General features: G+C 34.0%; 1 protein-coding gene and 1 long non-coding RNA gene across 3 annotated transcripts; one reads left to right on the top strand and one right to left on the bottom strand.

The window, feature by feature from the left end:
- Nucleotides 1-915: 915 nt before the first annotated feature.
- On the bottom strand, nt 916-14547 carry LOC128208350 (uncharacterized). Of its 2 annotated transcripts, none has more exons than XM_052912013.1 (10): nt 13745-14547; nt 13224-13375; nt 11518-11593; nt 10096-10215; nt 6842-7016; nt 5182-6042; nt 4740-4918; nt 3666-3800; nt 2457-2586; nt 916-1403 (listed from the first exon to the last, which is right to left on the bottom strand). In XM_052912013.1, exons 2-10 carry the CDS (start codon nt 13362-13364, stop codon nt 1232-1234), a joined length of 1989 nt encoding a protein of 662 aa, XP_052767973.1. In that variant the 5' UTR covers nt 13365-13375; nt 13745-14547; the 3' UTR covers nt 916-1231. The 2 variants fall into 2 exon arrangements, with proteins under 2 accessions (XP_052767973.1, XP_052767904.1); XM_052911944.1 differs by having other exon boundaries at nt 13749-14547.
- Nucleotides 14548-23265: 8718 nt separating this feature from the next.
- Nucleotides 23266-27201, top strand: LOC128228631 (uncharacterized). Its single transcript, XR_008259956.1, has 3 exons — nt 23266-23278; nt 25415-25547; nt 27185-27201. It is a non-coding gene; the product is annotated as an uncharacterized LOC128228631 (long non-coding RNA).
- The last annotated feature ends 226 nt before the right edge of the window (nt 27202-27427 follow it).

The following is a 27427-nucleotide window of genomic DNA, read 5'->3' as shown; positions in this document are numbered from 1 at the left end:
CAATACCTCAAAAACAGATGCAGTTATAGAGAGAAGTAAAAAATTAATAATAAAAAATAAAAGTGCAATAGCTCTAAACAAGAGGCCCATGAGAGCATATGCATGACTTTTTATGTAACTCTCATTCGTAGGGAACGAATCATGTTTCCATTGGGCAATGTTGAAGAAAATTGTCTCTCACAAGGGAAATAAAACTACTACAATAATACACAACCAAGTTATCTCCCTTAGAATATACTTTTGTATGGCTGCAGTATTTCATAATGATTTGGATGGTTTAAGAGAGTAACCAAGCTCTCATATGGATATCTGACTTATGTAGAAGTTTAATTCAGATACAATAAAAAATGAAGCCTGTATTGCTTTTACAAGCATTTGTATACAGACGCATGGACGACCGACACTGCGCTTTCACATAAGCTTTTCTGGCCAGTAGAGCTAGAAACATTCAGAAAATAATGTTTCCTTTGAACAGCACATCTGCTCTACCAAAATTGTGTAAGAAGTTTAAAGTCAATAACTCAAAAACATATGGAGTTATGGAGATAAGTGAATAAAACTAAGAATAAAAAATAATATAAGGGTTTAACGCTAAAAATACAATTCACAAAATCATGTTGTATGTTTGCACAACACATCTCCTCAACACAGTCAATATGTGTATTTAGTTTGAAGTCAATACCTCAAAAACATTGATTTATGGAGAAAGTTACGAGTTGTCTCGATGTCCCAGGATCAACAGCTATGAGTTATTAGGAGGATACAGTGGAATCCATTAAATAATAACAATGTTAATGCTGAGACAAGAATGTAACTGACAGACACACAAGTGCATGCATGGACAGTGTGATTAATAAATGCCACCATTTAAGGCCATAAAAAGGCAACATTTACAACAATTAACAGCACCAAGCATACTTGTACACTTATTTTATTCCAAAATTCAATCACAATATTAATAAATAATTGTTGAAAACTTGACCCAAGAGCTTCAAGATGTTTATGTACATGACTATAAATTTGACTCAAATTCCTGAAATGGGTTCAATGTAGCTACACATGTAAGACTTGTTGAACACTATAGTTACTAGTATTAACACAGATCATGCATGAATTGTCAACAATGCTGGAAAGTCATACATGCCATATTTTTGGACATTTTTTTCATACTGAGACTTGGGACTGTTTGTTGACATGGGCCCAGGTCTTAACAATCGTATCAAAGGTATGTTCAAGTATGAGGAAAAGTGGCTGCACAAGGTCTCGAATCAATTTCTCTTTTAAAAAGTCTCAGCTTCTGTACACATCCTGCTGTGTTGTTCACCGCTGGAAATCTCTCTGCATATCTAATAGCATGGTAAAGCACGAGGTCCGCATAGCTCAGCTTGTCATCAAATAAATACCTGGAAATACACAAAAAATGTATATAAAGTTGCAAACTGTTCATTATGATATGTACACTGTAATATGTGATACAAGAACCATCAAATGATGATAAGGCCCCTTATGATAGCATATTTGACAGGGGAGCAATTTAATGGCACGTAACTAGTCAACCCGAATAACTACAAAATATGGGCAATGCAGAAAACTGTTGTTCTTAGATCATTAACATTTCCTTATTATTTTGGAATGAAAAGTAAGTTATGGTCAATTTCAGCACAAATCCCTATTGTTATTGTCCAATCATAACAATAATTATTGGCTTCCTTCACAAGTTATCATTAAAATCCAGTACTTTCTATTCAATGTCAAGCATTGATCAGTGTTTGAACCAGACACTTATGTTCCTGGGACACAATTAAATAAAAAAAATTAGTTGTTATTACAATTATCTTAAATCTGTATAAACGTGACAGGTGGTAATACATAAAAAATATTTCACGAACATTGTGTCCATTTTCAATGCCAGCGAAAGTTCTATTCAAAGAAATGCTATAGAAAAAAAAATGAAACTATGGAAGTTAAGCAATTTCAATTTTTCTATTGAGATAGCCCCCGGAGCCCTACAAATAACCCTCTTGGTAGATTTCAAATTATGAGTGATATTAATGTACATAATAATACATACTAATTTTATAATATTGGTCACATTAAGTTGTCCTATGTAGTAATATGTGAACTTTGTTGCTTAGTGACCCCATATTATTAGGGTATCATAGTTTTAGAAATTAAGAAAGGATTAAAAGGATTTGAAAGTTAGAGAAATAATATGCAAACATCATAGAAAAAAATATACCTTACAAATTTGTTTCACCATGAAAGAACAAAAACAGGCTTTCAATTTTCATTTATTGTACCGGGGTACATAGTGGTAACTATTAAAAATCAGCAAATACTACTCCTTGAAATAATAACAAAATTATAAAGAGGACGCCAGGCATCAAACAAACGCCAATGGTTCATTAAACTGGCAAGCTTGTCTGTACAAACAGAAGTCAGGAGTAGCCCTATACCTGCATACACTGTTGCCCGCGGAAACAAGGTGCTCGAAATATTTCAGCCAAGGGGGAAGTCTAACAGTCTGAAACAGGCTCAAGGACTCTTGTTGAAGGTTGTTGCTTGGTAGATGTTGGTGAAGTTCAGCTGAAAAGTTGAGGTTGTACAGTTAATAACATGAGATAATCAATTTTCCATAAAGAATATTGTAAACAACATATATGCATATATCTGTCATTAAAATAATAAGCAAAAAAATCATTAGAATTAGAGAATTATGGTGTGTGGGTGAATATTTTTTCCACTACACTAACAGCTGGTTTCCTTGCTCAACTCTTTCAGGTTTCCTTGCTCAACCCTTTCAGGTGTCTTTGCTCAACCCTTTCAAGTTTCTTTGCTCAACCATTTCAGGTTTCCTTGCTCAGCAATTACAGGTTTCTTTGCTCAACCCCTTCAGGTTTCTTTGGTCAACCCTTTCAGGTTTCTTTGCTCAACCCTTTCAGGTTTCTGTGCTCAACCATTTCATGTTTCCTTGCTCAACCCTTTCATGTTTCTTTGCTCAACCCTTTCATGTTTCTTTGCTCAACCCTTTCATGTTTCTTTGCTCAACCCTTTCAGGTTTCTTTGCTCAACCCTTTCAGGTTTCCTTGCTCAACCCTTTCAGGTTTCCTTGCTCAACCCTTTCAGGTTTCTTTGCTTAACCCTGTCACTTCTCTTTTTGCAGTGGAAATGTATCTTAAACTGGCAAGCTGTACAATAGATGTCAGGAGTATTCCTATACCTGCATACATTCTTGCCTGCGGAAACAAGGTGCTCCAAATATTTTAGCCAATGAGGAATGTATCTAACAGTTAAGAATGGTCCAGAAAGGACTTGGGAGGCTCTGGTCCATTCTGCTGAATATTCTGCATAGGATATCACTTGTTTGTTTTCTCATGAGAGTGTCGAGGATAAACATAAAATCAATTTGGTTTGGCCTAAGTTTAAGCTGGACATTGATTCAGTGTAACACTGGTCAGCAAAGAATTAAGTACACTTGGTAGGGAGAGAGAAGTGATACTGCTTGCTAGTGAGTGTACAGATCACTGTTATTTGGTCTGATTTAATCCAACACAGATCGTCAGCTTCCTTTGAATAAAATCTCACAATGGTGATTTCTTCTCACCCAAAGTCCAATTTCAGCTCTTAGCCAATTTAGTGCCCTGCAAATCATTCAGAGTCTATACCTTCAGTTATGAAGTCATGGCAGTTGCTGCATATCTGCTCTGCCTGTAGTTGAGCGTGAACGTTTGCAGGGTAGAGATCAAACTGCTGAGCGAGGTACTTGCAGATCACTGGGGTGGCTGATAACTTCAAGGTTCCTAAAGTGATAGGGTAAGATCTTTATAATCAAATGAGGCTACAGATAAAAGTTTATAGAAAGGATAAGGTCAAATTGCTGGGCCAGATAAGTGCAGATAATTGAGATGGCTGATAGCTTTAATTTTTACTGGTACCATATTCATGAAGCATCTTAGTGTATATTTTCAACTTGGTAAAATTTTGTAATTTTGAAAAAAATAATATTTTAAATACTCTCCTTTTCATCAGATTTATTCATATATGGATATATTGGTTAGGCCATTTTCTTGCTTATTTTCATATTTTTGGTGTACAAAATAATAAATAAGTAAATAAGAAAATGCAATTTTGCACTTAATTAAAATAGTCACTAAGAAGCTTTATGAATAAGGCCCCTGGAATCATAAGCTAATAAAATATCAGAGAAAAAATAATAAAAATAATATAAGGGCATTAACTCTAGTGCTGTGGTGCAAATGCCATGTTTGACTGTAGTCATTATTTCTATTACATGTATTTCAGTCAAAAGAAATAAAATCAAAGCCAAAGTGCTTGGCCTTATTGAACATCAGGCAATGTGTGAACCAAGTTTCGTTTGAACATCTTTAGTTATGGCCAAATTTAATCTTGTATGTTTATACTCTGTTTAAAAACGTATTCCTAATGGCGTGTGTGGATGGAAACATACTCTAGAGCAAAAAAATTAGCTTGAGTAAAAGTTAAAAAGCAACGAGTTGTACTCAATTATATTACTTGGTGTTAAATAATTTTTCTTTGGAATCTTGACCAAATTTTTTAATCAACATATTCTATGGGAGAAATTCAATGAGCTTTTAAAAAGTGTATAACACATTTTGAATAACTTTTGATACTATGATATAAAATGAGTTGAGATTGAGATTTGACTTAAGTATTTCTGTGATATTAGGGTCAGATATGATACAAATGAAAGTGCTTACCTCTCCTTAACACAGAACATGATGGGTTTGGAAACTCCTCTGGTGTTCCAATAACAGCGCTGTAAGCCTCCAAAGCCATTTCCTGGTAAGCTACACCAGCCTCTGCAAATATCATCTGTATAATGACAGACTTGAAGTCTCCTGGATCTCGGTACAGCACCCAGTCATTATCAGGGTCTCTGCAAGTATCAAATTTGTAAATTACCTACAAATTAATATGTTTTCACTTTATGCATGAGAGTAAAACTGACCAATAAGAACTCATTTGTACTGTTGCCTGACCTGTTACTACTTAACTGAAAATAAAATGATTTCTGCCATAACGACCTTGATACAAAAAAGCGTTTCCTAAAAAGATTAATGTTGCCTTAAATAAATTTATTATTATTATTTATTATTTATTACTTTCCATACGGTTTCAATCCATTAAATAGATTTATACCTTTCCATAAGGTTTGAATCCATTTTCTGTCTTTTATTAGCAGGCATGTTGTCATCTTCAGACTGGACTGTGCCAATCTGTTTCTTCTGAAAATCAACTACTATTCTGACCTTTCTATTACCAGTCCTTTTAAAATCCCCTGAATTTGAAACAATTTGATCTACCTCACTGTCATTCGATTGCTGTTCCTCAATTTTATTCAGATATTCCATTGTTTGAATGCATTCAATGTCACTAGGATTCTTTAATATTGAACTATGATGGGAATCAGGTTGGTAGTCAACTACATTCATTTGAACAGCATCAAGACTTACAGAAGAATGCCTTTCATTTTCAAGAACCTTTTGTTCACCACTATGAGTTTCACCAGATGATGATTTGGATGTCAGAATGGCTCTAGCCATGTGTATAACATCAGTTGTTTCGCTGTCACCATGAACATGATATTCAACACTCTGATCACCTTCATGACCTTCAACCTCGGTTGTATTCTTTGAATGGTCATCTAATCTGTCTGATACATAAATATCTTGAGTATGACAATCTTGCCTCAACAGATCTTCCTGTGAACCATCATTTTCTATTTCCACTTCATCTACTCCACCCTTATCAGTAGTCTGAGAGTCATCATTTTCAGGAGCTTGCTCATCGATCTTTTCAGCAATAAGTAACGCCGAGTCTTCAATGACAACACTGTCGTCATTGGTGTCCAAAATCTCACCTCTACAGAGCTTGGAAAAGGTGCTGTTTTCATTTGTCTGGCTGTTAAAGGTTGTCAGGTAGCTTTCAAACACACATTGTGACTTAATGACATGCCGAAGAAGATTGAAACAATCCTTACAGATGTACACTGCCCTGGGGCTGGAATAAGATAAGACATTTGTAATAAAACTATTCATTGAAGTGATCTCATGTTTCACTAATCCTTCCAACGGGGTGAATTCCATCATTTATCTATACAGCTATTTTGTGTGGAGTTTGCATTTGTGTATGTTGTGTTTATACATTTGTGTCTCAAATTATTGTTGTTTGCATCCTTGCCTTCTGCCTCTAACCATGGTTTATTCATAAAATATTATGACCTCTGGGCCTGTCCCTGTAGTTTTAATTGTATTAATGGTATAAGCACAATTATTAAAATTAGAATTGTGCAAAAAAAGTTTTGGCTGTCAGGACCATTATTTTTCAAGAAATGGACCATGGCCTTGACATCATAATCTAAAGGGGTCATTGACCATGAGCAATGTTCATACCAAGTTTAAATACTCCACATCAAGTTGTCCAAAATTATTGATAAAACTGAAAGTGGTAAACTGACAACGCGAGCGCTGTTGTAGAAATTGACAACAATTGACAAAACCATGCTATTATAAAAACCAAATGAAATTCAGAATATCAAATATATATCTAGTTATTTTAAGTTAATCTTTTTCAATTAACAGTTATGATTTCGCAAAAGTGAAAACACATTGGCACATTATCTCTCAAAAGTTTAGCAAAATCATATTTGCTTATATAAAATAAAATAAGAAAATTGGACATAATATTGCATAAAAGAAAACATATATATTTAATATAATTATGCCAGAAGTGTGTTCTTTAAATAATCAAAGTGCAAGAATCACCATATTATCCTAGTTCTTTTTTGTTTGCAACTTACTAGAGGCCAAAAAGCGAGTCAGCCTTCTCTCCTAGCAATGATTCAATCCCCTCCATGACATTCAGACCATCAACAAGCTCGGTACTCATGTTCATTCGCTTTTTCTTATTGTCACCTTCCTTGAACTGACAAAAACACGACCAGCATTGTCCAGGCTTGTCTGTGAAGACTTCACCTGAAAATCATCACTGTCAGATGTGAAAACTTCAACTGAAAATCATCACTGTAAGATGTTACTAGCTAAGTCATGGATTAAATAATGGTTTTTACGTAAAAAAGAGATCTCAAGCTCTGCTGACCGTTGCAAGGCAGTAAACCCAATATTTATTCATGAATATATTTTAGGGATGCAAACGAATGGCAAAATTGATTTTCAAATATTCGGTAATTCTTTCGATCGAATATTGGAATATTCAATTACCGAAATACATATTTTAGAAGATGTAGTAAACTACTATTATTTTTTGCTAAAGTAATAGCCGGGGCATTTTTACCCTACTTTGTCGTAGCCAGTACGCAGGTCGGACCCTGATTTTCCCCAAATGAGCCTTCGAAATTTTCCATTTTCAGGAAGAAAAAAGCAATACATTATAAACAGACAAATAACACAATTGAATGATTCAATTCCACTGCCTTTATATTTGTAGTAAACAATGTGAAATTAGACGGATTCCTAGTCAAATAGTGTTTTGCGCCAATGGAAGGTCTTTCCGTAGGATGATCAGCCCCATTCTGAGAAACAGTTTAAAGCACATATATGTAACAACATTATTGTAGCACATGGCATTCATATATCACGTCGATTTGAGCTATGTTGCACAGCTTAATTTTCAGCCAAGACAACACATTGGTGTTAAAACTGATTCCTAGCCAGTTCTTGTAAAAGTAGGGAACTTTTTATAGCACCCTTTCGATATGACCCTAAATGACATATGACGCGCGTTTTAGTCATAACATTTACAACTCTGGCATTAGGGATCAATCGTTGTAAAAAGAAGAAAAACAAACTTTATAAACAACAACAGTTTTGTAGGCAAATGTGTTTTGTTCTCTTTATTGAACTTTTTTTCAAATATTCGAATACCAATTTTGACATTCGAATACCAAACTTTTGATTGATATTAATATTCAAATATTCATTTGCATCCCTAATATATTTAGATGTTTGGATGGTGTGTGTTGTAATATTCTTTTATGGCAGCTGTGTGTCTTTCATTAAGTGTTTCTTAAGTCCTTGAAACGTGAGTCTCTGAACAGGGATATCCTTAATTGCTTTGCTACTGGGCTTGTCCCTGTAGTTCCCATAGTATTATTTAAATAACAGGGGTGAAAGCAAAAGGTTCAATCTTCTTCTTTATTTAACATCACTAAGAACCTTTTCGCATTCATCCCTCGAAATTTATTGGATGTACCTCATCTCATCCATAGCATCATTCTGAAGTTGACCCTCAGCTTTGATGCCTTTTTCTATTCTGTTTTTAGTTTTAAGGAGTTCCAGTTTCAGTGCTTGTAATGACAGGCATGTTATTATAATCAAGTACATATCCTTATTGTAAGCTGGTGTTTTAAATGCAAACACAATGGGGTGATCAAAGTAACAGAAATTAAACTACAATATAATATCATAATCATATGCTTCTGGTGTTTGTAAATTTGACATACCAACACCTTTCCTTTAAAATGTCAACAGCTGAGACAGCTAGTACCTCTTATACCTTAATTACTATCAATTTTCATGAATAGATGTAAAGGGCAACTACTTTTTTTAAGGAAGGGCACTTTACATCTGTTACTAAAATTTGCATATAAAACTGTTTTGTTTGGACAAACTAAGCATGTTTTTTATTCAAACAAAGTGCGGCAAAGCTGACTTCAACACTCAAGAACAATGCGTATTCCTAGACAATAATTATAACCAGGGTTATGGGCCTTGCTGTACATGAGTTTATTGTAACTCGCTATATGTGTTCCAAGTTTTTATCAAAAATATTTTATGAGTTATATGAACAAGGTTCAAGTATTGCAAACCACTGACACCTGAAAGGCATAATTACAATACCCCATTTTTTTCTTTAAAAAACGGACAAACTAAGCAAAAGTGCCAAGGAGCAAAAAGCAGCCACATAGAAAACCCCTGCTTACTAGTTTTTTAAAGTGACATTCTTATTCAAAATCAATACATACACATGTATAACAAACATAAATTCTGAGTGTAAACCTTCAACTACTTACTAAATAATGCCTTTATGGAAAATATTAATTACTGATAAGTTTATTACCATGTATTTAATACCTAAAAACACAAAAATATTAACTGCTTGGTGAATGCTAAAAGATATACTGTGATCTACTATCCTCTTATAAGGTAAAATACTGTGTTTTCTGCACCTCTTTTTAAAATCAAATTCAATGTCCTTCATAAAAAAACCATTGTTTTCGACATTTAGTAATCCTTTTAGGTAAATTAAAACAATTTTATTAAATATGGTAAATCTTATTTGGGAGTAATAGTGCATCTTTAAAGTTTCATTTCCTGGTTCATAATTATAGTTTGTGTGACATGCATGATCCAAGATTTTGTGACAGAAGGAAAAGGGACAAGTTACGTTACACTTGTTCATACAATATTTCTACCTTTGCTTTACACTAATTTTTAAAACCAAATGAAGGATTCAATATTAATTGAATTATTATGGTAGATTTTGTATTCTGCGTCATAATAAATTCACAAAAAATGTTTAAAATTAAACCATTTCAAGATTTAAACAATCTGTTTTATATAGATTATCTTTAGTATATAATATTATGATTCAAAGGCATCATGTGATCCTGCTTCAGCCTTCCCATACAGTATATAGGTAGGCTCAAGCAGGGCTCACATCATGCCTTTAAAATTGCACAGTTATTTATTAAAGCTAGCGTTATTTGTATCGTTGTAAACCCCTAGACCCCATTTCAATAAAGGTCAGAAGGCTTAAGATTGTAATTTTTCAGGTGAAACTAGGGTTTTGATGTAAACTGCATTTCAATAAAAATGTTGCACGGATATTTATTGCATTAACTCTCCGATAACTTTACAGGTGAACCTGAGCACTCTAAAGCAGCGTGAGATATATCTTATTGAAATTGGTTTTCTGCACCTTGTTTCAATATAATTTCTTCACTGTAAACTAACCTTTACACTGTTTAAGAGTGCTCTGGTTTAACCATAAAGTTACCGGCAGAACCTATGCAATATTTTTTTTTTAACTTACTTGTGTAATATTGCGACCTCTGTTCATTAGACACCTTGTCTGTTATGCTGATCACCTGCTTCATTGATCTGTCCACCTCACACTTCTTGTTGATTGCCTGACGCAGGTACACCTGACATTCTGCGATAGTGTATGTAGGTTATAATACATGAGTTCAAGCAGGAATGAGGCTTTAGTGTAAGTTGTTGTACAGTTATTCATGGCATGATATAAAATATGGTATTCATAAAAAAGATTCAAAACTACCTCTGACCCCACCTGTTGACCCTCCCGTTGTCCCTACTGTTGACCACACCATTGACCCGACCATTGACCAGACTGTTGACATCACCTGTTGACCCCACCATTGACCCTACCAATGACCTGCTTATTGATCCTACAGTTGACCCTACATCAGACCCTACAGTTGACCATCACAACAGGTCACACCATATGTTCACCATCATTTTAATTTTAGTCATATTTCTCTACTATGACATAAAAATTATATATATACACTTAAAGACCAGTATTCCTCTTTGCCACGCTTCAGTCCGTCAGAAGTCTTAATAGGGAAGTATAAAGAAAAATGTACATGGCGAAATGCAAACTATATCTATCCATACATACTTTTTTGTTAAGTTCAGAAGTAAATGTATATAAGCTACATCATGCGATTTCGGGCTTACTGACATAATATTTGCAAATGAAATAATCATTGATAAAAAAATTGTCCTACATAATGAAATTTTTTCCAAGATTTTTTTTTTATGAGGAATGTCGTTTGTATAATCAAAATTTCTTGATCATTGATGAAAATTAATTGCTTCCCTCATGTTTCCATACTGCTTTGATCTTAATTTGACTGCTCTCATTGTTCTGTTTAAAAATGAAATGTTTAAAAATACTAAAATGAATCATCTAACTTTGTTATATTTATGCTCCATAAAGACTTCCTGTTAGGATGAAAATTACAAGCTAGTTTGAGTATTGATACATTAATTATTAGTTTCATTTTATTAATGTACTTTCCTTTATATCATGTCTTATTAATTAATATTATGTCAGGTTTATTATAGCCAATGCTCAAGGCATGGTCCAATTTAAGCAAGCATCATAATCTAATTTCAGAAATATCACCATGGAATGATCAGTATTGCCTCCTGAAGTGATTTAATTGAAATAACAAATATGATAAACAAAGCAAATGATTGTCCGAAAGGCACCAAATCACATGATGTGGTGCATATGAGTCTTCACATGTATTTTATTGAACAATTCATTAACATATTTATGACAACCAGAAATTGAATCTACAATTTTATTTTTTTATCAGTTACACTTCAAGGTGTTGGGAGTAATCAAGCTTCAAAACCTTGAAATGTTAAGTATTTAATGAAGATGTGCTCATTTCGAAGACTGGTTTAATTTTATAGAACTTACCATGACATACAACCCTGGAAGAATGGATCTTCAGTTTTGCGAGTGAAACCTCTCCATCACAAATATCCTCTAGGGCCTGAATCAAAATATCAAAACATCCATTTGGGTTTATACTATTAGTCAATGTGTGAAATTTAAATCTTATTTGATCTCTCATAAATTAATGCAATCTCATTGGAGTTGTTTTCCAAAGTGTAAGTATGTAACCCCCGGGAAGTTATATCCATCTCCTGTTCCTCATGTAATCCCCAGGAATTTATATCCATCCCCTGTTCCTCATGTAATCCCCCAGAACTTATATCCATCCCCTGTTCCTCATGTAAACCCCGGGAACTTATATCCATCTCCTGTTCCTCATGTAAACCCCAGGAACTTATATCCATCTCCTGTTCCTCATGTAATCCCCGGGAACTTATATCCATCCCCTGTTCCTCATGTAATCCCCGGGAACTTATATCCATCCCCTGGTCTTCATGTAATCCCCCAGAACTTATATCCATCCCCTTTTCCTCATGTAATCCCCAGGAATTTATGGCATCCCCTGTTCCAGAATTTATATCCATCCCCTGGTCTTCATGTAATCAATCCCCTGGAATTTATATCCATTCTCTGGTCTAGGATGGGAATGTAATTCCCCGGAAGTTGAAAAATAAGACAATAAAAAATGTTTGTGATTGGGTAAAATGTAGAAAAGAGTGCTTGTATGTTTTTACAACAAACTTACACACAATGATGGTTTAAATACAATCCTACTAAAAGTAATAGACTCAAAAAAAGTATGCTGCTGCCAGAGCAAATCCCCTAGTTGAGGAACAAATCCCCTAGTTGAGGAACAAATCCCCTGGGTTTTTAAGCCAAATCCCCTAGAATTAGCAGAGGTACAGAATGTAAGATATATCAACATATTTTCTATACATATTTATATAACCTTGGTTTTTGTCAAAATCTCTTGGGTTTTCTAACAAAATCCCTTTGAGATGTCTCCAAAAATATGCATTACTACAGAGCATAATTATATTCACTTCCGTGAAAACAAAAAGATAAATGATTCAGTAACTTATCAAATCAACAAGTGCACAGCAACACTAATCAGTTTTCCCAGTTATTTAAGGGACTGTGAATCAGGAATTGTGAAGACTTGACAGCAAACAAATTGATATTTTGTCACTGGTAAATAAAATATGCATTAACATGTTAATTTAACTTAGTTAAATCTGCACTCTCAGAGATATACCATTTTTATAACTTTTTTTTATTTTTTGTCTTGGAAAGATCAAATATCTGCAAATCAATGATAAAAGATTGCTGACAAAAAATCAGATCGTAGATTATCATATTTCCGTTCGAAAATTAATGTTTTATGGCTTAAACCGTTACTAACGGGTTTAAGAAAAATGCATAAAACATAATTTTTTTAACTTCAATATAAAAAAACTGCGATCCAATTTTTTGTCAGCAGTCTTATATAACTGGTTTCCATGGATTTTCGCAAAAATTGGCTCGTTCCAAGACAAAAAATAAAAAAAGTTGCCAAAACGTTCAATCTGTGAGAGTGCAGGTTTAAGGGCTAAACTGTTTGTACAAGGACAATGGCACTGACACTGCCAAGATCTGTGAAAATATCTTGACTTTTTTCTTTAAAAACAACAACAACATGAAGAACAACAACAACAACAACAGTAAAGTCAATAGAGTTAATATCACACCTGCATTATGGAGATGTTTGGTTTCCCAGATTCTGGGCTCCATTTTCTGTTCTGTAAGTTATTGGACAACTGATTTGGGCGCTTGTATTTGGTAGAGTCTTCACACTCAGTCAACTCCACACAGCAGTTGAAGCAGGACATGGCTCCCAGTCCTGTATAGACAAAATGTAACCCTGGTTAAAGCTACCCTGGTTCTTTTACGTGCACCAGTGTATAGCACTGTCACATAGGACCCCCATTAAACATCCTTCCCATAAGACACTTAGTATTTTTTCATTGGGGCTGGCAGGGAATCAAACCTGTGACCCCTGGATTGACATTCAAGTGTTACCATTAGACCACTGATCGACCACTAGATGGGAAATGTACAATGCTATTTATATATATAGATTAAAAAATCACTTTCTAAACAAAGTATTGTGAAGGATGTATTATTGCCAAAGTTAGCATGAATGACTCACAAAATAATTTGCTCGTTAATTTTGATCATTTCTTAAAAATATTTTAAAACAGGTACCAACTTACTCGAAGCGGGAGGTGACACACCTCAATCAGTGGCCCCTTTGTATTAAAACTTGTTTATGGATCATTTTGTTTATTTTTTTTACCACTGTGGTTTGAATAAGGCTGATTACCGGTTCTGGTATCAAATCATATACCGGTAACCGCTAATGTCATTAGGTTGATTTATCGTTCCTAACGTTCCTGTATCATTAACTTTTTTTTCTCTTTTTAGTTTCAAAATTTTCATCATGGGTGGTGCCATTATTGTATTCCTAAATATTTTACTGGTGCTGTATAGTACGTACTGCTAGCGATTTTCTCACCTGACAAGTTAAATGAAAGTTTATGTACCGGGGGAATATCAAATTCAGAACTTTATACAAAAAACTTTTAAGTACACCATTAGTGCATTTCAAGCTCAAAAGCAATTGTCTTTCATTTTTTCAAGCTTTTTTAATCGATTTTTATTCTTAACAAAAGATGTCCAACTTTAATTAACCCTTCTCCTCATATCAAACCAAGCCATATTAGGTCTGCCAAGGTATGGCTTATCAGTACATTGATTATCAGTACTCAATATATAATGAGCACCTATAAGCATCCCTACTGCATAGCAGATTATTATAAAAGAATTTTGGAAAATTGACCCCTAAACATTTAAAATAATTCTAGTATTTCTTTTAGTTTTATTATGATATTCATGATCAATATTAAGTTGGCAGGTAATTAAATTTCCAATCCAATAATTTTTATTCTCTTATCCAATTTATTTTAGAAAACTATTTATAAACAAACACAACTCATGTAAAGAGATGAAGATGTTTCAGTTTATTTCATATAATAGACTGAAATTGACAGCTATACATTACAAACTTATTTTTGTAGTATTTCTTTTAATTTAATCAATTATAGATGTATAAAAAGTTTGTAGCGTATTAAACTTTAAATACAATGACCTAAGTTTTATTTAAAAGGATATATAATAAATACGATGCATGTTCATTGTGTTTTAAATTAATTGAATTCAATCTTTAATTCTAAGATCCAAACAAAAATATTGCTTGGTCAGATTCTGGCACCCAGGTTCACACATTATTTGGGTTTCTTATGAATGGATTTGATGAAAATACTGAGAATTAAATTATTGAATGTTTTGGCAAACATATTACAAAGTCAACACATCACTGTGATAACCCAAAATGTTATAATCAATTAAGTGGGATAAGAAAGTTAATTTTTTTATCGCTTGACTTTCAGCTTGTATGATTTCGAGATTATACAGCTTACTTAAAGTCATTCTAAAGCAAGTGTGATGACAGGGGAGCTCACTGTGTCTGATAAAAAAAAATGTAAACATCAGCATGGCTTTTATGACTAACTGACTACTGGTTGAGAAGCAGTTTCCGACGGAAAGCAGTTTCCGACAAATCGCCTTTTCGCGTACTTTCTTTAGATCTTCATAAAGAAGGTACTTTAATTTAACTATATGGTTACTAAGCAATCAAAAGTTGAACTTCTTACCGAGACACGTAAGTAACTTTTATCATTATTTAATGTTTAATGTTTATTTTTCATTTTGTACACAAACTTGCACGTGGGGGATTGGCACGCGCAGTGTATTGCGCATGCGGGTGAACCTAATTTGCATATTTATGAATAGCTACAAGGTTTTCCTAAATTGGCTTATACAATATGCGCCCCTATTAGATACACTATATGTGACGTCACACATGTGAAAAATATATCGACAATAGCAGCTTGAGCTGTAGTTATCTTAAATATGAACAATTTTAGTAGTTATTTAAACACGTATAAATAATTCAATAAAAACATATAAAAACTGTCGGAAACTGCTTCTCAACCAGTACTCTTCAAAGAGAGTCCTGTCAATCATTGTCTGCAAATATGCCACATCCCAAAAGAAAAAATGCAACCTATATCCCTGATGTTAAAAATGTGAACATATTTTGCCTGTGTTTCCTTTTATGTGAATAAAAAGCTCAAGCTGTTGATAGATCATAAAATCTTCCTTTATTACAAATTTTAATCCTATAAAGGCATTTGATATATCAATATCCTGAATGTATGATGAAGAACCCAACAACTACTACTAGTACACTTTAAATAACACCCGTATTTTCTGTTTTGAGAGTGTTCATAAAGGTGTGTAAATGATAAAATTTATAAAATAAAAAAATAACAAAAAATAACGAAGCATTAGTCCCTTAAACTTGGAATCTTCTCATAACATGTAAATTCCTACGCTTGGTTCAGCTGCACCATGTCAAAGTGCTACGATTTATTCATATAAAAAAAATTAAAATTAGACTAAATATCAATCAAAGATAATTATTGTATGAAGAATACGCTGTATCAAATCGTTTCTAACCAAATCTTATTGGAAAATTAATGACAAATTTTAGTACAAGGGGAGCAACTCATAAGATAACGATATGGTTTTTAATATAGTTGCCGTACAGTTCCGTACTAAGAACTTATCACTTCATTTTGCCCAGAGCAATCCAATCATTTATCTGTAAAACAATTTTGATGAGGGTATGGTTTGATTGTATTTGTGTGGTGTAAGGTTTTTTTGGTGTTTGTAATTGTGTATGAGATGTTAATGTGCTTGTGTCTAAAGTTTATTGTCGTCTGGGCCCTTGCCTTGTGTCTAAAGTTTATTGTCGTCTGGGCCCTTGCCTTGTGTCTAAAGTTTATTGTCGTCTGGGCCCTTGCCTTGTGTCTAAAGTTTATTGTCGTCTGGGCCCTTGCCTTGTGTCTAAAGTTTATTGTCTTCTGGGCCCTTGCCTTTTGTCTAAAGTTTATTGTCGTCTGGGCCCTTGCCTTGTGTCTAAAGTTTATTGTCGTCTGGGCCCTTGCCTTGTGTCTAAAGTTTATTGTCGTCTGGGCCCTTGCCTTGTGTCTAAAGTTTATTGTCGTCTGGGCCCTAGCCTTGTGTCCCTAAACAGAGTTTAGTTTTGAATGTTCGACTCCTTGGCCTGTCCCTGTATTTTTCATTGTATTATTGTTCCCAGCTCCTGAATGACCTCGCAGTGTCCAATTTATGGTGTACTTAACTAATCTCAGTCAATGTATACATTATGGCACAATGACCTTGCCAATGCGTAATTTCAGGGAACGGATTGCTAATGAATGCGTTATCTCTACGAAATCGAAGTAAGTGAACATCGTGGCTGACCTGTTGCATATATAACACATTATTCCCCTTCTATAGTTAGCCCGAGCAAGTCTTTGTGTTCGTGGTTAAGGACAGAAAGGTTTGCGGCCTTAAAGATAAGACAGAGTTTAAAACATCTGCCCTTTTGACACCACGGTCATTAGCTGTACAGGCATATTGTTTAACGAATTCAAACCTATATATTTCACCTGTCTGTAGATACGCTGTTTGTCTATATGGATATTATATATACTACTTATTTTGAAATAATATTTTTAATCTTTATTTTAAAAGCCGGTATATTTATTTTCATTACAGTTTTTGAACGTGAAATGTTTAGGTATGTGTGTTTCTTTAACTGATCTGATGGCCCTCAATTTTATTAGTTTTCACCTATATACACTCCCGGTAAACTCCTGGGTTCAATGTTCCAAAGTGTTAACATCAAACATGGCAAAACAAACTTCAAATACATGTGTTATATTTAACGTTTATGTATGATGTCGTTTATGACTTCAGACGTGGGCTGCGTCTTATATAGGAACGTACGACAAAATATCTTCAGTTCAATACAATTGAATAATTTTCAAACTTTGATAAACCTTAAGCATTTTCACCCAAACTAATCATATCTCATCAGACCCAAGGAGTAAAGCTAAACAACTGATCATACGCTAATCGTGTTTATAAGACTGACAGTATTTTGTGTCAACTTCGTGACTTGAGTAGAAGTAGTATGCCATGTACTGACTGGTTATGTAGTACAGTATGAATCGACGTCCTAACGAAGGATGGGTTGCGTTCGTTCACCTAGATAAAATTGCGTTGATAGCAGTTTGTTTTTGCTGGGTTACGTACTAAAATGATAATGATGAGAGATAAAATTGTGTGTGTAATATAGTGCTTCGTCTTTATTATGGACTCACAGTCTCTTAATATATATATATACTGAACGCTGTCTTTCGAACAAGGAAGGTCCATCTAGCTTATAAACTATGTCATTCCTATTTGATTCAATGTTGAACATCATGCTACAAGTTCCCAAACAAGATTTAGTCGCTTATAACAAAATCAACCTAAGATCCAATTTTTGTTTTGGCTTAGTCTGTGTCATTTTCTCATTTTGAAAAGTAAAGTTTGAGACTTTTAAAGAATTTGTTTTAAACTACATTTCGCTACGCATACTAAAATAAAAGAAATCAAAACAATAATACAATATAAAACTTAAACCTGTTATGCTTAAGAATTAAAAAAATGGAGAAAGGTCTTATTTTCAAAAAGTAGACACCAGGATTCATTTTTTCGAAAGATCTTGATGCTCATTAAGATTTACTTTTAAAATATAAACTATTGTTTCTTAAATGTTTCCCGATCTAAAAGCAATGCTATACAAACAATCTTTATTTTCTCAGTAATTTGTAATGATCTTTAATTAAAACATAAGTCATGTGTTTAACTCGAAGAAACTTGTGTTTCTTTTATTTTATTGACCACACGCTCAAGGGCAGTAATGCCAGGTGCGTCCAGGTTTCCTGGTTCATTGTTGTGGCTGAAAAACGGACTCGATTTGGTGAGTATTAACACTGTTCTCTATATGTTTCAACGATATATTTTATTAAACACCTTGTGCACCGAAGGAAGAGCAATTACTTGTTTACGATGATTACTTACCGAATCGAGGCCGTTTTTCAGCCAAATCAATGAACCAAGAAACCTGGACGCATCTGACATTACTGCCCTTGACGTTACATATTTGATACACGTCTTCGAAAGAACAAGCAATCATTATGTATTGCATTGTTCTATAGAATGACTACGTTTACTTAAACTGTTTACTCCCAAAAATGATGTCCGGGTAATTATACTCCACAAAAATACGCGTGCAAATTGCATACAGAACCAATTTTAAAAACAATGCAGTGGACAATAAGTTTGAATGTATTTTCGGAAAAATACATTTTTTGTTATAGTATGGAAAGGTTTTGGGGTCATAGGAAAGTGAGTGGGGAAGGCAATATAGTTAAATGTTTCAAAAATTCATGTATTATTATTTTTGAGGATCAATCTTTTTCCGGATTAAAACATACATCCTTTGTGCCATGTTTTGTGGAAATAAGGAGTAGACCAACTTTAACAAAAGAAGATTTTATCAGATATGGGATCATAAAGCATTTGCTTTTTTTTCGGAAATATCTTTTGACAATATAAATATATCCATGTGTCAAAATGGTCTACACTACCAAATGATCAGTATCAGGGTGTTTCTTGATGATATATTTTCAAATAAGAAAGATATTCAATATAATAGTGAAATAGGTGGATTAAATTCAATTCTTGGTTACAAAAAATCTTTCTTAAAATAACTACACTCACCACAAAGCCACAAGACATTGTAGACAGGGTAGTTTTTACTATTTTCATTTTTATTAAAGACATTTCTGAAAAAAATACTCTTATTAAGTAATTTTTCGAAAGATTTGCGCAACACCTTAAATATTGCACTACACATATTGCAAATGATGCATGTTTTATTCCGGCTGAATACTGAGCGCTAAAACTAAATAAACCAATGCTTTTCTTTTAAAAACATTGTATGTTTTTGTCCGTCAAACGACTTTTGCACTGTAGAGAGCCCTTCACTTATTTCTTTTCCGTTGGTAAGAGACCACGCAATGTTTACATTTATATACGATTAATGGTATACACATACTCATTTTTTACCTCGGCTTTAGACGAGTTCACATTAGTCTTATATTTATATATGTCCTCCTGTATGACCAAAGATGTTTGCAACGCTGTATTGTATTGATAACAATATTGTTAACGATAAATTTTCTTTTGGCCAACTCGGTTGAATTATAGCTAATTTTTACAAGATGTAGGGGAATCTACATATAGAACCTATGCATGTTCATGAACGCTTATCAACTCTCAGTGGTAAACACAGAACCGATACCACGACCTACGACTTTTTTGCTCTCCGTCGCTTTAAACTAGGTTGTTAACAACTATTATGGTGCTATTGCTTGCAAACCGACTAAGGCTCCTTTTTGCAACGAAGGAACAGTCAATTGGACCTTTCCCAAAGTGGTTGCGAACAGTATGTTTTCAGCACATCAAAACGAGCAACTTGAGGCTATGATTTAATTGGCTGGGTGATGTGAAAACAATGCAAACTATGTAGTATTATTTATGAATTCTTTGTGCGTGTTGAGCCCTCCCCATAGAAAGCCAAATCTCCGACATTGTCAGTCGGCTTTCCTTGATGCGTAAAGTAAATTTATAGTTGTTGAACTTGATTCCGAAATCACTTATTGTATTAGGGAGAAGCAAAAGCCACGATCAAGTATCATTTGGGCGTCGGAAAATGTCGGGAGATGAAATCTTTTAAAGACACTCTCCCGTTTGCCTGAAAGCGAGGTGAACGCGTCGACAAAAACACGTTTGTTGACAGATTTTCTTGCAATATTGACAACTTCGCCTGTTACATGTTGTTACATATCTTTGCCACCGTTAAAGACCTCGTCCTGTAATCCAGAACGCCTGGATAGAACCCGGCTAAACTTTTGTATTGCTCTGTATATAGTATTGTTATTTGAAGTTGTAAAAAATTACCTTGCTTCAAACTTTGTGATTTAAAATGTTCGAAAATGCTTTAGATATGAATACTGAAGTACATACGCTTATTAATACTTTAGTGTATTGTTAAATGCAGTCGAATGTACTTTTTATAGTACTTAAGAGACATCTCTTTTGCAGTTTCAAAATCTAAGGCCATACCAAATTGTTTTTATGTTTAGCGTCAACCCTGGGTACGAAAACCTATCGAAATGTAGTTATCCACTGAAAAACGAACCCCTGAAAAAATATACTAAACGAGTGACAATATCTTATCTTATGTACAATATAAACACTAGAGGCTCCTAAGTGCATTCTGGACCATTCTTAATTGTAAGATATATTTCCACTGAAAAATGAGTCCAAATAAAACTTGTATTTAAGTGAGTTGATCATGGTAATCACACAGAGTGTATCAATTTATGATATCAAATGCCAAGAATACTAGTACAAAGTATGAACCATGCTGGTTACACTTATGTTCTGTGGTGGAACTTATGGTAAGCGGAAATTGAAAATATTTAGCAAGAACGTTGATCATATAAAATGTGTTGTTTTTTTCCGATCGGGTAGCCAAAAAACTATACGTCAGCGGACGTTAGACTAAACAACAATTTGGTTTGGCTGAATCAGGAAATGTAAATATTACTGCATGCATCTAAAAGATGACAAAAATCGCTTTGTCCACCAAGTAACTTTTTTAAACTGCCCTTCTTTTTTATCTTTACCAAACTTACTGTGATTATTGGCATAATATCTCAATCCACTTATATATTGCGTTATTAACTACAGAGTTATGGCTCTTGATTTATCTAAATGAGACCATATGTAATTGTATTTTCTTAAAAGCTGGACTCTCTGACACAGATTGAGAGTTTTGACATTTTTTTAATTCGTCTCAGAATTAGCAAATTTTTAAATCAATGCCTTCAATCCAGTCATATAAGATAACTCACAATAGAATTGTCAGGAACACTCCGGAAATTTTCTTAAAGCCTTAGTAATTCTTTTAGCCATAAAACAGGTTTTTTTTTTCAAACAGAACTATGAAAAACTGCGAGCTGATCTTTTGTAAGCAGTACTAAATCAATGTTATCCAGACATATTCACGAAGGTTGGCTCATTCCAGGTCATTTTTTGTGTTTGTTAAAGCTATATGCGAGAATGCAGCTTTAACGTGACCATTTCTTATTCAATTTTTACCAAATTTAGCTACAATGGTCAAGGGCAATGTCGCTAATTAATAAGATCAATAAACAGCCGGATCTCACTATTAACACGAGTGATGGTCCTTGAAACGTCAAAATTTGACAACATTCATTGTGTCCTCTATTTCATTATATATAAATTATCCCATCATTTACAGATTTGGTTACATTGTTTATATGAATTATGTCTTTTGTTTGAAGAACAGTCAAATCGTCCGATTTAAGGTGTTATTTAAGCAAACCAACTCGTCCTAGTTTTGTGAACGTACTATAATGGTCGAAATAAAACAATAGGTTATGTTTCTATTCATTTTTTGCCAAACGGACATATGGTTGGGCTAATTCGCCCACATCTTTATGCACTTTATTGCTTAAATAGTCTTGCATTATGTAAGGTATAGAGAATATTAAGTATCATTTTGTTAGTTGCTGGCAGCCGGCTGCTATGCAGCTGTGCTGTACTTTATACAAGCACATGACGACAGATTTAGGCTCAATGTGGGCTGTTGAAAGATAACAGTAGAATAAATGTGTATGAATCCTTATCGACGGTCAGAGGTATAAAAGGTCCGCCAGTTTGTTCTGTCAGACTTGTCACCGTCGCTGCTAGCTCCAAAGTAAGTACAACATAATTAGAGAAACTATTGGAGCTGTTTGTAACAGTAGACCAAAGATTTTGATATAAGAAACATCTATGAAATTATTGCGTTCTGATTGAACTGGTATTTGTTTTTGTTTCTTAATACGAGAATGTAACGTTATTGAAACAGTGCCAATTGTGCTGCAGCTAAATGTCTAAATATGTTGTTTAATCTGGTTTAGCAAGTCTTGTGTGACAATTGTTTAAAGATATGGCAAGAAATTAATGAAAACAAAAAACAACATCATAAAGTTACACACGGTTATGGCAAAACCACTGAAGGCACGATCTTTGCATTTCTAAAGTGCAAAAGTTTTTAAATTGTTTCCGGTAAATATGACATTTGTGTTTATTATCTGAGTACCAGAATCAGTGTATTTAGATTTTCTTGTAATACTAGCCTTTAGGGGTTTTCTTATCCCGTATACACTTGTTCTTACTACATTCAATTACTATGCCGCTATTCATAAATATCTTAAGCCATGTCTTAACCTTAGGTGATTTCCAAAAGTTGCATGGTCAAATTAAAAGCAACGCATACATGAACATGTTTTAAAAATAAATGTATGTATTTTTAATCGAATCAATTAAATTAAAGTATTTCAGATAATATTAAGATATGCTATCATATGATTAGTGCGATACTTATCTTAAGAAAATAACTTAAGTTCTGAAATGACTTAAGATGTTTTATCAATGTCGACGTAGGTTTTGCTGTTTGATTATGACAATTCAAGCGCATATTTGTACACGCTTGTGCACGGAAAACAAAAAAGAAATATTGCTTGTCGTTCATTTCACCTATGTTTCCAGATCAACATGCAATTCGTCATCTGTCTACTGGTCCTGATTCCCCTGGCCCTCAGTGCAGAGCCTGACAAACGGTTCCTTGTAACAAAGGCACAAAGTAACACTTAAACACTTTTTTGCACATTTTTGTCAAGGACATATAAGTTGTTTTTCTATAGATAGTGATTTTGACAAACCATGCGTTCAGATAACATGTGTGCGGCAAACGTTTGCTATTTGGTTCCCCGCTTGCAGTGTATGCGCTGCGTTGCAAGAGGGATATAAAACAAAACGTCTGCTAGCATTTTATAAACGCTTGCCTCACTGAACGGACTGCAGCAGCAGCACTTATGTGTTTCACTAAACTTCGAAATAAATTGCCAAATTTAAGCTTGAAAATTGGCTTCATTACATCACATTCCAAGAGTAAAAAAGTTTGGTGCCATCATTGCTCTTACCTTGAGTTAAGTGGGTTTTATTTTGAAAATTAGCAGCTCCAGTTTACAACATAAATTTCGCTTTTTGTTCCAATTTGTTTCAATGTAAACTGTTATGTTTTAATTTGATTATGTTTTTTCTTTGCTAAATTGTCCAGTTAAACTAGATATTGTCCTCGATCTACTATTGTAAATATGCGTTCAAAACTCACCACCATAACACACAATATAAAGGATAAATTATCTATGTTTTAAAAGTATAATGGGGAAATAACAGTTAACCAATGAAAGGCAAATAGTCACGTCAGATTAAAGGGACTCGCTCATGGTTTGTAAAGAGTTTGCTTTTTACCAAAAAAAGCTAAACAAGTATGACATGTCGTTTGGAGTGTCAAAACTAAGATACACACACTGGAAACATTCAACAAATGTTGATATATGTTCAATTATTGTCTTTGGAGACCACCATTTTGAATACAATTAGCAACGCGTTTCAACATATTACTGTTGGGTGATGGATATAATCACGTGTTGTTTCCAATATATTCGATAGAGGTTAAAATATACAGCAGTCAGTGTGCAAGTTTTTGTGGTCGAGTGATGTCTTTAAATGTATTGACTGTACCGGCGTTGGCTCGCTCCCTACTACGATCAGAATGTTTGTACTTATACTTTAATTGTATTTTTTTCTGCATTTTCGGTATCGAAGAGTAAAATACGTAATTATAAAATAAGTTTTTTTTTTTTTTCAAATGCATTACCAGAACAATGTATATATGTATAGTCCAAAAAATATTAAATTTTGATTAATGTATAATTGTACATATGGACACTCAAAACATCTTAAACATACGTAGGCACTGTACTTGACATATAACCGTCACTGATTCTATTTCAGGCCTTTAGGTATAGCTATATATGTTTGCAGCCTTGTTAGCTTAATTCTGTATAAAGATTAGAATGAGCCGCTTAAGTTAATCAAACCATTACATTTCAAAGCACTTTATGTTCGGTTGTTATATGCACAAACTTTAAAGATCGCATCCTAGTTACTTTTGCCCGCTTCGCTAATTGGTCGTATATATATAGTCTATAACGAATATTAATAGTATTGCTTGATAAACACTAGCGGATTTATTTATTTTTTGAGTTTGGTGGTTGTTTGGTAAGTAGGTCTGAATATCTGTTGCAAAAGGAGCTTACTACCTCCACAATCTATGAGGGTTACACTATGAGTAAATTGTTATAATTGACATCAGGTAAAATCTTGATATAAGAATGGGCGGAATGGGCTCAGCGAACTGACTTAGAATAAAAGCTCGTTGACCGACACATTGGCAACGCAAAATCTGACACAGGGAGTGTGTATCGGATAAATGGCAGAGCCTTTAAACATCCTCAAAAGTTGAGATTCTAAATGATTAAGCCAAGTATTAAATTATTGCATATCTGCAGTTTCGTTGGCTGAAAATAAGTAATAGAAAGATGACTTGAAGTAATATGTTGATGATTAAGAATGGGCCGAACTAGCGTAGTGATCGAGCCCTTCTTTATCATTATGATACCAATCCAGGTCATCTTACCTCCTTAGAATACAACCTCATTAGCGTACACAATTATCAACGCAAACGCTCACATAGGAGTATGTATCGGATGAGTGGCAGAAGGCGGATCTTTAAAAATCCGCGAATGTTGAAATTCTATATGATTAAGCCTAGAACTTAATGATCTGCAATTTCATTGGCTGAAAATGTAGGCTGAATTTTAAGAATTAATAATGCATACACAAATAAATTAAAATTCTGAAAATATTTCAGTTGCGGATTTTGCTCAGACTATCTGCGACTATGTCGGGTCTGAAGGTGGCGGTTTAGCGTGCACGACAGCCTGTGGTCTTGCAGGCACAGCAATTCCATTGAGTGGTTTATTGTGTGCGCCCGCATGCGCCTTGTAAGTACTAACCTTTTATTTTTAGCTCCTCTTTTTGTAGGAAGTGGCCAAGGAAGATGTATTAAATAACCTTTGTGTGCCAGGTTAATAAGTAAGATAATAACTGGTTAACTAGATTCTTGTTACCACTTATCTATAAATGCATGTTTGGCTTCTAGCAGTAACTGGTTACCTAGTTATGGTTTGCGAATTCCATTTACAAGAACCATAATGGCCCATAACAGGTTAACTATATAAGTTTCGTGTTACCAGTTATCTATAAACATATAAAAAACTGGTTATCTACTAATGATTTACGAATTTCACTTAGTAAGTGGTAACACGAATCTTATCTAGTTAACCAGTTAGTATGTTACTTTCTATGTGTCATTCGAAAACCGCGTCTGAATCTGGAATGCATTTATATTGTTTCCCAAGAGGTTTTTCAAAGTTTTCCAAATAGACATTAAAGTGACAACCATATTTAAAATCAATGCATACACATGTATAACAAACAATGATGGTACCATTTGAGGACCACGTGGAATGAGCGACTTAAGATACCCGATGTATAAAGAATTTTTTGTTCCATTTCATCATGGAATTTGCGAGATGCCTGGTAGTGTAGTGTGATATAAATCTGCTAGCATTAGTTAGGGTATGCATGGCGATACTGATGGTAATAATATGAAAAAAATGGACTCAAGCACAGTTTGTAATGTTTGTTTCGGTATATAGTAAACATGTATATTATTTCACTTCAATTAATGCCGATGTAACAGTAGTAACTAGACAAACAAATGTCATGTAATTGTAAGATACAGAGGCAGTGCACATTCAAGCTGCTTTTCATCATCCACACAAGCATTTGTTCATGTCCAGTAAGTTTTGAGTTCAAGAGTAATTAAGAGTTGCTCTTCACTGTCATTTTTGGAAATACCCTTCTGCTGGGGTTTTAACCAAAGAATCACTGAAGGTGCTGCACCCCGTCATTTTTGGAAACACCCTTCTCCTGGGGTTTTAACCAAAGAATCACTGATGGTGCTGCACCCTGTCATTTTTGGAAACACCATTCTGCTGGCGTTTAGCTAAAGAATCACTAAAGGTGCTGCACCCTGTCATTTTTGGAAACACCCTTCTGCTGGGGTTTTAACCAAAGAATCACTGAAGGTGCTGCACCCTGTCATTTTTGGAAGCACCCTTCTGCTGGTTTTAGCTACAGAGTTATTGCATGGTGTTGCATCGTGGCCTTTTTATAGCACCTTTCTCCCCTCATTGAGATCAGCAAGTCTATCTTCATAGTACTAAATGCTTAAGATAATCAAATAGTTCTTTTGTTTTGATTAGCATTTTTAATATAATAATACTTTAATCAAATATATATATATATATATATATATATATATATATATATATATATATATATATATATATATATATATATATATATATACAAACTTAACATATTCGGCAGTTGAAACCTAATATTACTTCATACAAACACAATTCCTAACATTACTTCTCCAAGTCAAAATGTGGAAGTTCTTCACAACCTGATACAATGTATCCTTTACATCATGTCCCTCTTTTGGAGCACACTGTCCTGTTTGTGTTACTTATTTAAAACCAAACTAACTTCGTTTACATTTCTTTTACAGGCTTGCTACTGGAGCACATCACTGTGACCATGACATCATTCACAAATAACTGCATGAACTGTTGCATGGATGAATAAAACTGTTTGACACTCTTTGGTTTCCTTTCGTATTTAAGAATTAATCACATATTTTCCCAAGTAGCCAGACAGTTATTATTATGACTTAAAACGGCGTTTGATAATGAGTTTGAAATGTTCTTTCAGTGGAAATACTGTTGAGTTATATCGTACAAAAGATGAATGT

The sequence above is a fragment of the Mya arenaria genome, chromosome 1 (genome assembly GCF_026914265.1).
Source record: "Mya arenaria isolate MELC-2E11 chromosome 1, ASM2691426v1".
In the NCBI taxonomy this organism is placed as follows: Eukaryota; Metazoa; Mollusca; class Bivalvia; order Myida; family Myidae; genus Mya; species Mya arenaria.
The sequence above is the reverse complement of the archived record's forward strand: the minus strand, read 5'-3'. Positions and strand labels throughout refer to the sequence as shown.